This window comes from Hyperolius riggenbachi, chromosome 10, assembly GCF_040937935.1.
Source record: "Hyperolius riggenbachi isolate aHypRig1 chromosome 10, aHypRig1.pri, whole genome shotgun sequence".
NCBI classification, from domain to species: domain Eukaryota; kingdom Metazoa; phylum Chordata; class Amphibia; order Anura; family Hyperoliidae; genus Hyperolius; species Hyperolius riggenbachi.
In genome coordinates, this window is record NC_090655.1 from 151,110,960 (window position 1) to 151,129,732 (window position 18,773).

Below are 18,773 nucleotides of genomic sequence, written 5' to 3' on the forward strand. Positions count from 1 at the left end.
AGATCAAAGAATGGGAATACAGATCCCATTCATTGATCTATGTCCCCCTAAGAAAAAACGACGGCTTAAGGCCTCTTGCACACTGCAAGCGATTCCGATTCAGATTCCGCTTTTTAATCAGTTTTTACATCCGTTTCCGATTCCGACTTGCCGTTTGCTCCCTGCACACTGCAAATCGGAATCTGAATCGGATGTAAAAACTGATTAAAAAGCGGAATCTGAATCGAAATCGCTTGCAGTGTGCAAGAGGCCTTACACGTCACCCCTTCTGTTCCTGAAAGCGAGAGCGCTCGCTTGCAGGATGGAAAATCAAGAACTCACTGTGGCCAAATAGTAAAACTACATTTGCATCATTTTTTTTTTTTTAAATATACACAATAAATTTAATTTAAAATCCCCTATTTACCTCCCCACTCCCAATAAAAATTTTAATGAAAAAAAAAATTACAATAAAAAAAAACCATAAATCGTTACCTAAGTAAGTCAAGCGAGTGTATTACTATACTTCTTTAAATTATAAGCTTGTAAATAGTGATGGACGCAAATTGAAATGGGGACATAATTTTAAATGGTGTAATAACCGGGACAAATGGGCAAATAAAATACGTCTGTTTTAATTATGGTAGCATGTACTATTTTAAAGCTATAATGGCTGAAAACTGAGAAATAATGATTTTTTTCCATTTTTTTCTTAATATTCTCATTAAAATGCATTAAGAAAAAAAAATTCTTAGCAAAATGTACCAACCAAAGAAAGCCTAATTGGTGGCGGAAAAAACAAGCTATAGATTAATTGTGATAAAGTTATTGGCGAATGAATGGGAGGTGAACGTTGCTCGGATGCATAAGGTGAAACGACACTATAGGCTGAAGTGGTTAAGGTTCACTTTAAGCAGGGCTGTGGAGTCGGTACAAAAATCTTCCGACTCCTCAGTTTATGAAACCACGACTCCGGGTAACCAAAATGGCCCCGACTCCTCTGCTCCGACTCCTTAACCTAATATTTAACAGGGCTGTGGATTTTGTACAAAAATCACCCGACTCCGACTCCTCCGTTTATGAAACCACAACTCCAACTCCGACTCCGGGTGCCCAAAATTGCGCCGACTCCTCGACTCCGACTCCACAGCCCTGACTTTAAGTGCGCTTGTTTGTGAGTGTGTGTGTTTCTTTTGTAAGATTATCTTCCATTTCATGTCCATATAGGATGTATGGTAAATTACTTCAACAAAGATCAAGGTGACTGAAGAGAGTAAAATTCAGAGAAGTTAGAACTTTAGATTTTTATATTGACTATCACTTTTTTTTTTTTCCATCGACACACTTTAGAACAGGGGTCTCAAACTCAATTTTACCTGGGGGCCGCAGGAGGCAAAGTCATGATGAGGCTGGGCCGCATAAGGAATTTCACAATCGCGGCGCATCGCCGCCTCTGCCCGCCGCTCTCACTCTTCCTTCACAGAGAGGGGCGGGGAGAGGCGGCGATCCGTGCGGCGATTGACGTCAGGAGGGGCAGAGCTGAAGCTGGAAGCTCTGCCCCTTCCAGGAAATGCCGGCGGATTGCCCCACGGGCGATTTGAGGGTTCTGCAGCCCTCGTTTAGCGGCGGGGATGCGGCGGATTACTTGGGAGCACTGAAGCGAACTATAAGGAAGCTTTTGCCGGCGAGGGCCACAAAATATTGTATCGAGGGCCGCAAATGGCCCCCGGGCCGCGAGTTTGAGACCCCTGCTTTAGAACCTCTGGTTTCACTGGAACAGGATGTGAAGGGACTTCTCCGAAATGTAAATGCAAACTGAGATAACATTGGCAAAGTTCTAAGCTTTGTCCACTATATTCAAGGCTTTTTTTTTTTTCTTTTTCTTTTTTAAGTTTTAGCACAAGTTGGGCTTTTAAGAGAATCTGTACTCTAAAATTCTTACAATAAAAAGCATACCATTCTATTCATTATGTTCTCCTGGGCCCTTCTGTGCCCAGGAGAACTGTTTCTGCCACTCCCTGCTGCGATCCTGGCTTGTAATTGCTAGTTTAATTGCAGTGTTTACAAACAAGACATGGCTGCTAACCAGAGTGTGATAGGCTGAGAGGAGCTCAGTCTGTAAATAAAACACAGAGCCTGCAGGGGGCGTGGAGAGGGTGTGTATAGCTTCTATCCTATCACAAGCAGAACAGCACATTCCTGCCTGAGTACCTGAGCCCGACAAAGCCGTCAGAGGAAAGAAGATTAGATTATAAAACAGAGATAATACAGCCACTGTGCAACTAGGAAACGCTGCAGTAAGACAGACCACATTAGAACCGGTATAGGAACTTATAGGAAAGAAGAAAAAAGGCTGAAACTTTTGTTACAGAGTCTCTAATATATTTTTCCTGCTGCTGTTTCTTGTAAGCGCACTTTAAGCAGAAAACCTTTCCAATATCCCTCCGTCCTTCATAGGAACATATGAGGTAAACATGATTGATCTGAACGCTAAGGATATGTCTCGCTCAATTAGATAAACTTGATGAATGAACAGTGGCTGTGTAACAGCCATCTACGGCTATGACAGATCATCTTGTTTTCTTGTTTTGAGCCCGGGATTGTAGTATTGTGATGTGCAGTATTCATTGATAACATAAAGTACAAGATCACAGCATGCCTCAGGGATTTCTTGTAAAGCACAACAGGGTTATTTGTCTTCCTGGTCTGCTGAAAGACTTAAAATAAGGAAAAAGATGTTCAATTAATGAGAAAGCAGAGGGCCCTGACATCCTTAAATATGGCGTGAATGATGAAGTGATGGTTTTCCAATAAAGTAGCTCACAAACCAGTATTGGAAATCCTTGGGAAAATAATGTACTACATGTGTAAGCTTTGAAGTGTAAGCATAATTGTATCCCGATAAGTTAAATTAAACTCTTACTGTAGCAACTGAAAATATCTTAAAGACCCGCCTTTCAGGAAGTATTTTAATTTCTACAAGCCAAAAAATGTTATGTCTCGTACGGCCTTTATGTACCGTATGCCAATCCATTGCATCTGGGAGGCAGTGTTCAGAAGGAGTATTATTATTTTTATTATTATTACTTTACTATTTATATTTTACTAGCATATGCTTTGTTGTTTTACAATAAGAGAAAACCGAGTTTAAAGGGACTCCAAGCAGTGCAGAAACTATGGAAAGATGCACATCATTTTAAAGCTCTCTTTCTCCTCTTTCCAATGATATATAAACCGCCGCCCTACGCCTTTTAGTTTTCGCTATTTTCACGATTGAAATTGCAGCGGCCGCGATTTCGATCGCGAAAATAGAGAAAACTAAAAGGTGTAGGGCAACGATTTAGGTGTCGCCAGAAAGAGGAGAGAGCTTTAAAATGATATCCATCAAGCCATAGTTATATTGTATTACACAGGACGAAACTTTCCCCAGTGTCAGCAGCTCCATTTTGCTGAATGCAGCTGCTGACTTTGACAAAAAGTCGCCCTGTGTAATACAATATAACTATGGCTTGATGGATATCATTTTAAAGCTCTCTTTCTCCTCTTTCTGACGACACCTACATCGTCGCCCTACGCCTTTTAGTTTTCTTTATTTTCGCGATCAAAATCGCGGCCGCGGCAATTTCAATCGCGAAAATAGCGAAAACTAAAAGGCGTAGGGCGGCGGTTTATATATCATTGGAAAGAGGAGAAAGAGAGCTTTAAAATGATGTGCATCTTTCCATAGTTTCTGCACTGCTCGGAGTCCCTTTAATGACCACCTCCAGTCAAACAAAAGTCTGAATGGCAATACATATATGTAGTCTAGGCACTGTGTGCAATTAGATGAACAAATAAAGTTTACATCTGGTACATCATATTTGATAGAATAGACCTACATTTATATCTGTAAGTAGCGCTTCCTTATTTCTCTTGAAGCTGAAAGCATTGTGCACACCTCTTCAGCCTGGTTAACTCCCCTGCCCCTCGCTTCCCTGCTGTCTGCCTGGATCAAATTACTGCTCTTTTCACAAACTGTAGTACAGAGAAAAGACAGGAAAACTTCAGAATCCTGTCTTATCAGGTCTGTTTGCTATAATTCTTAAGGTGCCCATACACTGTGTCGAATTCCCGCCGATACACAGCAGATTTGATCACTGTGATCAAATCTGCTGTTAAATCGATAATGCAAACACTGAGTGATCGACCGATTTCCATCTGGAATCGATCAATCCCGTCGATAATTTTTCTTGATCACCGGCGGGTTGGGAGCGCTTTGATGGTGGCATTTGATTGGCGGACGACCGACAAAGGAATACATTACCTCTCCACCTGCGCGAATCCCCGCTGTCCCTTCTCCGGCTGGCCATCTTCTCTTCACTTCCTGTTCCGTCCTGTCAGGAGGTTCAAACAGTAGAGCGCCCTCTACTTTTTGAACTTCCGCTGGTCATAGGACGTAACAGGAAGTAAAGAGAAGATGCCCAGCGCGGACAGAAGGAACAGCGGGACTCGCGCTGGCAAAGAGGTAATGTATTGCTGGGAGCGGCGGGCAGCTCCACAGATGGTGAATCGATTTCAAGCTGAAATTGATTCAAAATCTTTGTGCAGTGTATGGACAGCCAATAGATCCCTCTGTGATCAGATTTGATCAGAGAGGGATCTATCTGTTGGTCGGTCTGGTGGCAATCGACCAGTGTATGCCTGCCTTTATTTCAGATGTCTGTCTGCATAGATTAGATCACATGGACATGAGGGATGGAGTTATGAAATCAATCCCCCAGCATCCTTTGCACCTATAGTTTGGAAAGATAAAAAAAAATGCCCGGGCCCAATTTCACATTGGGGGATTTCAAGACCATATGGGGAATACGGACCCTGGAGTTGAGAAAATTACTCTTTTATCATGTGTGAGTTTATATATCTTGGCAACTTATTAGGTTTGAAGCAAACTGTAATTTTTAATTTAGGTACTCTTTAAAGTTACAAAAACAGTGATGGGATATCATATGTAAAAGAACAACCTTATTGAACAGGTCAGCTAATGGATTGTCCATAGAAGTGGAAAAAATATGCCCACATTAGCCAGCGGGAAAACACACAAGGGGAGAGTGCCAGGCAAGTTTGTGCCTGCATCCTAAAGGTGCGTACACACACACACTACAAAAGGAAACGACTGGTCCGCCGGACCCTCCCGTTGGGCGGACTTTAGCTAACAGTATGCGCGTGTGTACACGCTGTCGGCGGACTGATAAGGATGTTCCTGAACAATCCGCTCAGCGGATCATTCAGAAACAGCCTTATCAGTCTGCTGACAGAGCGGCTACTGTCTGCTAAAGTCCGCCCAGCGGGAGGGTCCAGCGGACCCGTCGCTTCCTTTTTTAGTGCATGTGTACACACCTGTAGGGATTAAAGGAGAGCACAATAGGTAATGGGAAGTGTTATACAAGAATCTTTCTTCCTGATTCTTTGTAGCTGCTCATTATCATTGTGGTGCTGACCCCTTTGTAAGTTTCTTGACTCTCAAATTAACCACCATCTCTATTAAATATATATTGTTTAAAAACAGGAAACGGGCAATAAGTTCTGAAACTGTGTACCAAGGCTTCATTGACTCAGACTAGGTAGGAGATATGAAGTGGAATATATTATTTAGTATTTATATAGCGCTGGCATCTTTAGCAGCATTGTACAGGGTATATAGTCTTCTCATTTAACTGTCCCTCAAAGGGGCTTCTGATCGAATCCCTGTCATAGTTATATGACCATCATAGTCGAGATCCCATTATCATACAGAGGCCACAATCTTGGTTTTCAAGTCGTCATAAAATTTACCCTTCTACTCAACATCTGGAGCCCATTTTGGAAGAAAACCCATTCTAATATTTAGTTGGTGGATTTGTGGAATAAACATATTTAGCTGCATTTAAAAAGTTTGGGGAGGGGGGATTTGGGTAGTTGCCATATAAAGAAGAGTATCCTCTGGCGTCTTTGTTTGGAAACTATGGATTACTGTATTTCTGTTTGTTTTTTTTCTCCTTTAGATTTTCAGTTTAGATTGATTGGTTGACATTAATCCAGATATGTGTTATAACACGATCCAAAACATGAATAACTTTAGCTTCTTTTCTTTGCTATCTCCATAGGTTCTCAACATGTGGTACTCCTGGGAGTACTTGGGTTTAATGTTCCTGAAAAACGTATAATAGTTTAAATTATCATAATGAGTCTCCTGATTGAAAAAAAAATTATAAATCCTGTATAAATACGCATGAATAAATATTTTTAGTTTATTAAAATAAAGGAATGTCTGAAAAGCATTTACATACACTTTGAATACATACACACTGAATACTCCTAGCAACATATATATTTTAAGGGGTTCTGGATATTATATTCACAATAGAGGATGTCTCTCATTAAAGGGACTCCGAGCAGTGCCTGTGGGTATGCCTTTAAGCATACCCACAACTAATTAATTATATCCTCACACCTACCGGCATGATGTTTGGAATTATATCCCCCTGGGTTCCTTGTATTTCATTGCATTGCACTGAATGGAGCTGCCGACACTGGGGAAAGTGTCGTCCTGCATAATACAATGCTGAATAAGGAATCCAAGATGGCGGACGCAAAAATAACGAAAACTAAAAGGCGTATGGTGGCGGTCTATATATCATTGGAAAGAGGAGAAAGAGAGCTTCAAAATGGTATGCATCTTTCCATAGTTACTGCACTGCTCAGAGTCCGGGTACATGTTGTTATAATGATGAGAAACACTGTCCTAGAGGCTTCCCCTTGGAGATGAATGTTGATGCAATTATTGCTCCAACTACAGCGTCTGACTGTAGTGGCCCTGTCTATGTCAGGGGTGAGAGATTGTACCTGCATTTCTACTGTCAGGTATTGTGGACTGTAACTGGAATGTACTAACTCTTATAGAGGAATAAATCTAGCAAGGAGCTAAAATTAAAAGCTACTTTAGGCTACATCTAATGCAGGGTATATTGTTCATGTTTTTAAGGACAGTTTATGTTTAATTTTTAATGCAAACCTGAACTGAGCACAGCATGAATAGCACTATTGCACACTCCCTTTTGAAAAGGCCAATTGCGTAGATGTTATGCTAATATTTTGTTTTGTTTTCTGAATTCCTGACCCAGAATGTGCATGCAGATGAGGATTTCTGACTCTACTGTGACTGCATTTTGTCTACAGGTTTTTGACTCCAGCTACTGAAGCTAACAGCATTGTAGCTATTTTCCTGGCTATATAATTCTATTTAATAAAGCATAGGGTAGTTCTGGGAGTATGATATTGTGAATGTCTTTACTAATATCATCTACAGTCAAATGTCTCCATGTTAAATATCTATCATGGTTTTAGAAGTGACACCTTTTCTTCCTGGACTTAAGCTGGCCATATACTAGGCCGATCAGATCGACAGCAGATTCGATCACTGGGATCGAATCTGCTGTCACATCGTTCCCGCAACATGCCGAATTTCGATCCATTTCGTCCGATCCCGTCGATCGATCCGTGCGTAAAATTACCGTCGATCGCCCGCGGGTAGGGAGCGCGTCTCTAGCGGCGTTCGATTACCCGACGACCGACGCAATAGAGCCCGCATACATTACCCGCTCCGCCGGCGCGACTGCCCCCGGTCACCGCTGCTTCGTCTCCGCGCTGGTCTGGTCTCCGGGTTCGGCATGCTTCACTTCTTTTAGCCCGGCAGGAAGTTTAAACAGTAGAGGGCGCTCTACTGTTTAAACTTCCTGCTGGGCAGGAAGAAGTGAAGCATGCCGGACCTGGAGAGCGGAGACAGAGCAGCGGTGACCGGGGGCAGTCGCGCCGGCGGAGCAGGTAATGTATGCGGCGGAGGGGGGGGGGGAGCGGCGGCAGCAGCACCACCACCACAACAGATTGTGAACGGTTCCAGGCTGAAATCGGTTCACAATCTGTTTGCAGTGAAGGTAGCCATACGATCCCTCTCTGATCAGATTCGATCAGAGAGGGATCTATCTGTTGGTCGAATCTGATCGCAAATCGACCAGTGTATGGCTACCTTTAGAGATGTTAGTTTGGGACATCCTTTGTGTAACATGGCATCTCACTAAAATCTAAAAAATAAACGCACACACACACAATGAGATAGGCAACAGTATGTAGAATAAAATAATGGTGAAATGTTTTTTTTTTCTTGACTGTAATTTTTCTAAATACATCAAGTATTCCAGTTAAATATCTTGACACAGCAAAATACAGGAAAAAGAAATTCACTGTGTTTTTGCATGCTGTATGCATTTTTCGGCTTGATTACTGTATTCCTCCTTGTGTGATGGATAGCCCTGTCCAGGATCATGCGTCATGTGTTAGTTTTGTATGATTTGATGAGCTGTCAGGGAGAAGGTTTTTTATTTTTAAATAGTGGCTGGTGCCATCCCCCGCATCTTGTTTTAGACTGTCAGGCAGGCTTGATCATTACCTCGGAAGGAGCAGTGTGCACTGAGGCTGGGTCATTACTTATGACAATATTTATTCCATCCTCTGTTAATTCAATGAAGTCATTCTTTCTACCTCTAAAAGTGCATATCCAAAACCATATTTTACAGCATCTGTACATGACATTTTAAAATCTTAAGAGATAAAAAAAAACATTCATGCTATTTGGCATACATAAAAAATGATGAATATTTACTGTTTATCAGAAAAATGAACTGCCCAGATTTTTGGTTTGTAGTGAATGGATCATAGGTGACTAGCTGCAGCTCCTGTATAGTCCCTAACAGCAACTAGCCATTAGACACAATGGTTGTGTTTTTTTAAGTCTTCTCCAGAGATGTCTGTGAATTTCCTGCACAAATAGTAGACCTTATCCAGCAACTCTATTCTGAATTAAAGAGAACGTAAAATAAGAGGTGTCTCAGGTTCCATTCTTACTTAGGGCTTAAGCCCACTTGAGGCCCCTTGTCCCTCGCCATCTCCCTGGGGGTGCTCATGTTACCCACAGTAGTGCCCGAAAGCCTAGCTTCAACACACATGCGTGGCCAGGCACGCTCCCTCATGGCGCTCTCATCTCTGGGAGTACTGCGCAGAACGCTCCCAGCCCTGGAAGCACGCCAGGCCATGCATGCTCAACTCAGCGAGGCTTTCAGGCAATATTGCGGGTGACAGAAGCCACCCGGGGAGACGGCAAGGGCCGAGCAGGCTCAAGGGAGCTGAAAGGGTCACTTAAGGCAAAAAGAAAAAAAGTTTTGCTCATCTGACGCTTCTACCAGCCCCTGCAGATGTCCTGTGCCCACGCAGTCTCGCTTGGATCCTCCTGTACCTGCCAGCAGCTACTTCCGGTTTTGACGACAGGCCTGGGAACGCGAGTGACCCTTCGCGTTTCTGGCCTCAATAGCGCCCTCTATACTGCTATTTCAGGCAGGAACGCAAAGAATCACTCTCGTTCCTGTCTCGAAAACCAGAAGTAGCTGCCGGCGGGGGACAGGAGGATCCGAGCGAGACTGCGGGGGCACGGTACAGCTGCAGGGGGCTGGTTGTTTTTTGTTTTGTTTTTTTAAATCATGTTGCGAGCCCTGGACTCGCTACATGATAGCCGCTGCGCAGTGCCATCCCCCCACCCCCTCCGCTCGCCTTCGGCGATCAGAGTAGGCAGGAAATCCTGTTCAGAACGGGATTTCCTGCTGCGCTTCCCCGGTCGCCATGGCGACCGGGCGGGATGACGTCACTGACATCATGGACGTCGTGACGTCAGAGGGAGTCCCGATCCACCCCTCAGCGCTGCCTGGCACTGATTGGCCAGGCTGCGCAAGGGGTCGGGGAGGGGGGGGGGCTGCGCGGCACGGCGGCGATCGGAAGTTACACGCAGCTAGCAAAGTGCTAGCTGCGCATAACAAAAAAAATTAAGCAAATCGGCCCACCAGGGCCTGTGAACTCCTCCTGCGCGACATACCCCGAGCTCAGCTCGGGATTATCGCCCAGGAGGTTAAGGAAGCCCCAGGTAAGTATGGTACCTGAGACGCTTCTCGTCTCAGTTACACTTTAAGAATTCTTTACAATTAAGAGCTTTTTCACACTTACGAACAACGTTATTGCAATGCGATGATAATCGTATGTAGTGATCTGCTCACGAGTAGTTACCTACTCTAATTCGGGATTCAAATGAGGCTTAATTGCCTCAACTGTGTGGCTGGGAGAGAGGGGGTTACTTACCCATAAGTCCGTTGTCTTCTATGCGTCCCAAACGTCTTGCACACATCCTATGGCCCGCGTTGCAAGACTCGCTACCGCACTTCCGGCTTGAAGTATTGAGTATTGCAACTCATTCCATAGGCCGCATGCAAGACTTTTGGACCGCATAGAAGACCACGAAATTCTGGGCAATTATCCCCCCCCCTCCCCCCATCTCCCATGCACACAGCTGAGGCAATTAAGCCTCATTTGAATCACAAATTCGAGCAGGGAACTACTCGTGAGCCCATCACTAACTATGGGGCTTTGACACAGCATGCTGTGCGTTTAGTGGGAGTGAGGCATACTTTCATTGTACTGTATGCCTCACTGTATGGTTGCACCACAACGCTACTGCTCAATACGTTTTTTCGTCTCTTGTGATTTAATGATTTAATCGCAATGCAACTTACACCGTGTGAAAGAGCCCTTAAAGAAAATCTCTAGCACAACATACAGGGTGTCAACCCTCTTTCAATTATGAAACTTGAGATGATCATGTCTGTTTTATTTCATCAAAATAGTAAAAATGGTGTACTATTCTCATTAGGTAGAATTATATTTGTTTGTTCTATAAATCGCTTTTAAAATGGGAAACCACTCATGTTTTCTCTGGATTTCATTTTAGTATGTTGTCAGTGTTAGATTGTGGACTAGAGCTCTTCTGTGTTGTCACTTCCTTCCATGACCAGGGTGACAGTCTATATTTTGATGAATACAATACTCTGGCAATAAAGCATGACAGCCCTCCTATTCATATGTCATTTGCAGAGGCTTGGTGTCAGACCCCAGTTATACAAGATATTACTTATCCTGACAGCTAGCAGTGGTCTGTGATTTAATATATTTACCGTATGTTGTCATGGATCCTTTAAAAATGCATTTCTTTGGTTTCCTTGTATTTTTTTTATTTTCAAGGAAAAAATGTAAAGGTTATGCTTATAAGCAGCACAGTGACAGGCTTGGATAAGAAACCAGCTGTGTTTCCTATCTGAAGTTCTTAACACATGAAAGCTTTGCAAAGTTTAGCTGGAGCACATTGTGTGTTACCCTAAGGCTGAATTCAGCGTATGAGAGAATTCACCGCCAGGAGATTTTGGCACAGGATACAGCCTATATACGGCTTACCCTGCTCCTGCACAAGTCCCGGCAGCATTAATTACTATTTCCCCTGCAGGTCTACGTGGATGGTGGGGAATTATGTAATTCGGCTTCCAGCTATTTCTCCCGGCCGAATTAGTGTTTTAAAAGTAACTTCAGCTCCGTCCTCTGACTGTGCCGAAGTTACTCACTGTGCCGCTATATCCGTATTTCCTATTACGGTCTATAGTGGCACCGGCTGCGCCCAAATCTACTGCGCTAAAATCCACATGCTCGGTCATTCACACTGGAACTAGTGATTTCAGCTTGTCTGTAAATCACCAGCACTTGAAAAAGCTTTATGGCAATGGAAATCAGTGGTAGTTTTCACACTGTAGCGATCACCTGTGATAAGTGATATGCTGAAATCTCAAACTTGGTGCGTTCAGCATTTTTGGAGCCATTGCATTTCAATGTTAAAGAATCATAAAACGCAATCACTCCAAAATCACTTTCCAATACAATGAAAACTCGCAGGAAAATCGCTTTGCAAAGTGCTAGTGATTATTTTCTAGCGTTTTGAAATTCCCAATGTGAATGGGGCCTTAAACATGTAAAACGTCCACTTTCATCCTGCGTTGAGTATGATGCAGATGCTATCAGCTTACATGTGTGTAATGTGACAAACAGAAAATGGCCGCTCTCGTATCACAGGAATAAATGATCATAAATTGTTGAAGCTGTTTGCAGCTTGACTTAATGTGTAAACTATCTAAACTTTAGATAAGATATATAGACAAGTTACTTGTCATAGTTAGTTTTTCATCTAGATATCCACTTTAAGGTGCATACACGCGTCTGATTTTATGCCGACTGCCATTCAAACCGGACGTTTGAATGACTTGTCATTCAAACAAAAAGGCGTTCAGACTCCTTGTACACACAGATGACAAAACGTTTGAAATGCTAATTACAGCTAATTTACATATCGCTTGACAGGTCAATGGACTTAATAGAACAATGGACTAGATCAAATGACTGATTAAACGACTTGTTGTTTGAAAGTCTATAAGTGATAGACTTTCAAAAAGTCGTTTGTACACATGTATGGACCTAACTGTCTGTTGTACGACAGTGCATGGATCCGCCAAGCGGATCAGTCAAAACTGCTGCTTTCAGTCTAATGATCGTCCATACACATGCCAAACTGTCGTTCAAACCGGTCATTTGAACGACAAGTCATTCAGAAATATCAGACGTGTATACCTACCTTTACAGACTGAGCAAATAACTGTAGTAGATTCTCGGTTTCCATTGTGCCCTCCCCTTCATGACTGTGGGCCAGGCAAATCCAGAGTATGCTCACTACAGGCTGTATGCAGACTCCGCTTCTAGCAGAAGGGGAGTGAAAATGTTATGATCTCCCATAATCCTCTGCCCACTTCGGCAAGGAGAAAAGGCCAAGGACCTTTTCTTAAGGAGGTGGAGCAACACAGGTGTACTTTATAAAGAAAAAACAAAAACCATCTGCGACATTGAGTTAACAATTAATTCATTGTAGATATATACTATTGATTTTTTACACTAGAGGTTCACTTTACTACCACTCCCACTCCTACTCAGCAGCTGAAGTAACATCATGGTAAATTAACATCATCCTATAGTCATAAAACATTTCCTAAATATTCTCCTCTTCTTCTAATGTGTAAACTACATCTCTGTATTTCACAGTGTTATATAGCATTCAGTTATAAAATAGTAGTAACATGTTTAAATGTGTCCCTATAATACATTGCAGTTAACGATAGTTTTGTGTATTTTTCTTCTGATGATACAGGTGATGGAAGAAGCTGAGTACATGCATCTGTTCAATTCCATTCTTCCTGACATGGTTTCCTTGGCCCTGAGACTGCCCAAACTTTGCACACAGGTAAATAACAAAAACCCATAGCCATGTCAACTTGGTGATCATCAAAATTAGAACTGAACTCTCTAGTATTAGGTTACTGTTTTCTCTTTACATGGGATTATTGCAAAAACAGACATATCAGTAAACACTTTTCTTTTTGCGCTTTGCAGTATAGAAAATTCTGATCAGAAAAATTGCTTCCATAACACGCTTGCAAGTTCATTTATTGAAAGCGGACATACAGTGAAAAAAATATGGATTTAATGATTAATCTACTATCATAAGTTTCACTGCTACTACAAAAGCTAAGTGGAGTAACTATAGCAAACAAGTGGGACAGCAGCTCCTCCCCCTGCTCTGTGGACCAGTTTAATATTTAGCTGCCTGAGTGCTACTTCTGCAGAAAAGGATCAAGGTGAAATGTGCTCCAAGGCAAGATTCTAGCCATGGGTGTAGCAGTCAACCCGTGACCTCTGCCATCACAGGGGGCCCAGAGTCCCTGCCACCTCCTCCCACCATGCAGAACAGCGAGTAGTTGTAATTTTTTTTTTGCTTTCAGATGCTGCTTCACAGCAGAACATTCCCTGCTGCCATTCGCTGGCTCCCAATCACATGACCCTCATGGGGTTTGGATACCAAGGGGGCTCCCATGCTATCATTTTTGCAGGGGGGCCCTATCAAGTCTAATTACGCCCCCTGATGATAGACTTAACTTCCTATAGTCTTCTTGTTAAGTGTGTGTGTGGGGGGTGGGGGGAGTTGGTGTTTTACTAGCCACATGAGGGGGTTTGGATCCCAAGAGGGGGCCCCATAGTAATTTTGCTAAGGGGTCCCACGGGTTGTTGCTGCACCCCACTTCAAACTGATAATGTTTCAACCAGAAATGCTGTCACTGCTGGTGTTTTCCTCTAGATGGGAAATGTGCTGTCTATTTACTGCTTACAATTATGCACATTGGAAGCTCTGGAGGGCCACATAAAATGGCAATGAAGGCCACATTCGGCCTGCGAGCCTTGTGTTTGACCTGCGCCGTAGGGAGTTTTTAGGATTACAGTATGTTTGAAACGTTGAGTTGTAAGGGTCCCTTTCAAGGTTTGTAAAAAGATGAATGTGTTTTGTAATGCAATTCAAGAGGAGATGTAGCTGTTTGCCTGTGAGAGGAGAAGATTGTACCCTTGCCTGGGAGAAGAGAAGTTTGTATCCCGTGTGCCTGTCAGAGAAGAGGTTTGTATACCCGTCTGGCTGTGAGAGAAGTTTGTACACCCTTTGCCCATGAGAGGAGAAGATTGTACATCCATTTGCTCATGAGTTTGCATACTCATTTACCTGTGAGAGGAGTTTGTATACCTGTTGTCAAGAGGAGGAGATGTTTGTATACCTGTGAGAGAAGTTTGTACACAAAATTTTAGACTGAAATGATAGCGAGTTCAAAACTTAAGTATTAAGGTGTTTTAGGGGGTTTGAAGTAAAAAACAAAGCAATAACACTAATTAAATGTGTTTGCAGACACTCTTTGGCTGCAGAAAGAGTCTATACAAAATTATTAGGAAAAAGCAGCACAGGCTTGCCAGATCTTTGGGATACTGGGTGGTTAAAGATGCGAGGAGGAGTAAATGTAACATTGTATTTGGTAGTTATGAAAACTGGGCAATTTACTTTTAAGGACCATCTATATGCAGGGGTAATGGTGTAAAAAATACGATATTGCTGAAAATACTGCCTCGAAAATGGGATATTAATAAAGACAATACCGATTTCTCGTAAGTTCTAGGTGGTCGTTTGGCAAAGAAATACACATCAACAAGAGTATAAATAAAGTTTATATTGCAAGTGGTATTTGTGATACAGGTACAGATATTGATGCATTACAGTAAGCGACAAGTACAGAGAAATTGGACCATATAAAAACATAAAGCTTAGGAAACAATACCCACAATGTATACCTTAATACATAACATTAATGCAGCTTCCCGCTAAATCTCTTCCTTACAGCCCACATTACGCAGACCCATTACAGCCTTACCACAGATCCAAAAAGCCACTTCTCACCCCCGCAGATTCCAGCAAAAGACCCCCTAACCACATGGTCAAAGACTCTATATACTTCTTGACTCCACCCCCTCACCACACATCACTTCCCTGTGAGAAGGCTCAGTGTGATTGGCTGAAAGAAAGCTTTTCAGCAGATTTGAACTTTATCCCCGCCCAGGTCAGTTAAACAGGAAGTGAGTCTTTTGTCTCAAAAACATGTGCTCTAAGAATGGTGCAGTGCCTGCTCCACAAAAGCAAGCAGTGAAACACACAGTCCATATCTTACAATCCCCCACTTGAAGGTGATTGAAATTTATGAGAGAACCTTCACCAAAATGTAACAGTCCATAGATCCATGAATGGGATTAAATTGGATTCCAGTGTCCATATAAGAGTCCATCAATGTAAGTTTCCCACAAAAACAGTCCATAAAGTTTTCCTTTTATGTAAATATTTTCCAAATTGCAGATTTAAAAGTTCATAACGACTCCAGTGGTGATGCATTCAGTCTCTTGCACAGTCCCAGAAGTTATCAAGACGTCTGCACATAGCACATCCGGCTCAAGGTTCCAGCACACTGGATTCTTGGTTAACCTACATTTGCGCAAAATAACAGAACACAAAACAACACAGTTCACAGAATCACAAGTCCTACCCTATTATGTACTTAAAGCAGCTTTGATAGGACTTGATTGAAAATGACAATGATATATCAAGACACTGCGTGGGACCCATACAAATTTTCCAAAATTACCAATTTGGAGACTAGCACATGCTCTGTCCACTACTACTCCAAGATCAGGCCATGCCTAGAATGCAAACATCTGCCATTATCTGCCCAGCTCACAGTCTCAGCTCTCTGATCACTCACTACTCTGGGTGGTCACACTCCAGCTCTGTGTGGCTTCTGCTGCCGAGTCCCTCTCCCAGCTCATAGTGGTTCACAGTGGTTTTGCGCGGTTGCTGAGATTTGGACTTAGACATCCATGGCAAGTTACACCTGCCTCTCCACTTACTCAGCCCGCACTGACAGTACCACATCATACTCTGGCAGCACTCAAGCATGCCACTTACCAAGCCAGGATGGACTCATGATGCTCCCCCACTCAGTTTGTGAGGCACACAGCACCTTATATGCCACATGCACTGGAAAATTAGCCAAAGAGCTCTCCACTCCGTGATTCTGAAACACAGGTTAGCAGACAAAGCACAGCAATGGAACCTCATTATGATTTCATAGCTTCAAAAGCATATGCGTGAACTATATTACCCACTAAGTACAATAGTACTGCAAACTGATTTCAATCACTAGGGTCACCCATGTCTCTGTACATCAGCATCATCTCCAATTGTGACTCTGTAAACTTGCAACTCATAGAAAACATTATAAAAAACATAACAGACTTTGATATCTGGACTGTAACACTCTAATTGCAATGCTATTACAACTATCTGGAAAAGGATCTCTGTTAGATGTAGACATACACAGTTCAATCCCATTACACAGTTTTACAATCTTGTGGACCTTTGACTGCATTTATAAAAACTTTCATGGGTGAAGACACTCATAATGAAAGCACATGGGGCTTTCTTAGATGTGGTCTGCATATTGTATCTGTACACTTAATTATTTGGGCATTTACATTAACAATAGGGACAGTTTAATTTGTGCTTTCTGTAGTATAACATCTGTACTAGAGCAAACATCCCCCACTTGACTATCTATAAAACCCCCAATCCAGTAAAGGGATTGAAAGCAAAAACTGTTGTTGTGTGCTTTGCAGTTCTCAAGTATATGCAAAGTACCTGAAACAAAGCTCACAACCAGAAACAAAAACTCCAGATTGAGCAAGGCCTTACCATTTGTTCATTAACATAATTGACCTTACATTACAAATTTTATGGCATTTTAAATCTGGTTTTCCCGAAATAAATTGTTGCCTTTGTAAAACGCTAAATTTAAAAAACATGTCAATGGCCAGCAACTTTGTGCACGGATCCTTACAAGAGGTGAGAAAACAAAAATTCAATCTCACCTGCCATGCCTTCAGGCCATTCACAAAACCCTCTACTATAGTAAAGTAACAAAGGCAACCCATTCAAATTTACATAGCTACGGTCAGCACCTGCAACTACAAAAGTAATTTAGCATTTGACTTTTTTTTGACTGTAGATAAAATGATCAGTTAAATTAAGAGGCTTACTCCTAACTCTACCTCTTCATACATTAACACATACATAGACAGACAAACAGCAAAACACAGCTGGGATCTTCTTCTGCTCCTCGGTTTCCTACGAAATAGAAACTGAAAAACCATTATTAACATTTGACAAAGTTCCTCCTAGGAAAACTGTGTTCTGGAATGTTCATCATTGTTCTACATTCCAGCATCTCCTGCTTTATTTCACTAACCTCCTGAGAAAATTTCCCTCGAAGCCAACTTACCTCAGCTTGTAATTGCTCATTCTGTGATCTGAGAACTTTGTAAGGAACCCAGGCCCTGTCCTGGCTCCTCTGCCTGCTCTCCCACCTAGGAGAGTACACCTCAGTTTCTCTCCTCCTGGTAAGGAGTTTGTTACCTCTGAAATAATTCTGTCTGTCTCTCCCAAGTGATGGGCAAAACTGTTTTAGGTGGCCCTGCTCCCCACATTGAAAGCACCGCCAGGTCTCATGCCTTCTCTGGGGCTTATTCACTATATGTACAGCGCTGTCCCTTACAGGCTGCACAGCAAACACCTTATTGAAATTTCTCTTGTGCTGCACTGACGATTTGAAAGGGTTCCTATTCAAATCATCTCTTGGACTCTCTAAAGTCCTGTTCCATTGAATGGGCCTTTCCAGAGAATGCGCCTCCTGCTTGCTCTCTGGCAACTCAATAACTGAACAACCACTGCATTCAGAAGAACTACTATAATCAGCATCACTTTCACTTGGACACTGATTACCTGCTTCACTACTGGAGGACACAGACAATGTTTCCAACTTGCATTGTGCATCCTTCAACTGCTCAGTCAGACCTGCATTCTGACGAAGCAATCTTTTATTTTCCTCAACAATTTGTTGCTGGGTAATGGCAACAACATTGGTCTCTTCAGCAGCAATTGTTAAAATGGAGACTGCACTTTGTAAGTCTTTACAGTGTCCTTGAGCCTCTGAACTTCATGTTCTAGGTTTGATTTTTGTTCAACACCCCTGTATTTCTCTGCTATCCATTGCGCTGCAAAAATAAGCATAGCTTTGCCCTCATTTTTCTTCAACTTCTTATTATTTATCAGATCATGCACATACATCTGGGCATGCTTCCATGGATTTACAGAGCTTTGCAATATATTCACAATACCTTCCTGGTTCTTTACTTTAGTCTGTTTTAAAAGCAACAATTGCACAGAGGTCTCCATTTTGTTTACCCCTAAACAACAAAATGGACAGTCTATTCAATGCAAACACTTTGATCTCTGCACACAACAATAGGCAGAGTTTACACTGAAACTCACTTGGCTACCTCACAAGTCACAACATGGCTGCTTAAACAGTTTCTCCCAAAATCTGTCTGCAGTATAA

General features: G+C 42.4%; 1 protein-coding gene across 6 annotated transcripts in view; it reads left to right on the forward strand.

Annotated features, from left to right (window-relative positions):
• LOC137536576 (poly(ADP-ribose) glycohydrolase-like) overlaps positions 1 to 18,773 on the forward strand; it is a 205,517-nt gene that overhangs the window by 62,337 nt on the left and 124,407 nt on the right. For all 6 annotated transcript variants that reach the window (XM_068258820.1, XM_068258819.1, XM_068258822.1 and 3 more), the window contains one exon: positions 13,109 to 13,201. In XM_068258820.1, the coding sequence (XP_068114921.1) occupies positions 13,109 to 13,201 (93 nt within the window). The remainder of the gene's footprint in view (positions 1 to 13,108; positions 13,202 to 18,773) is intronic.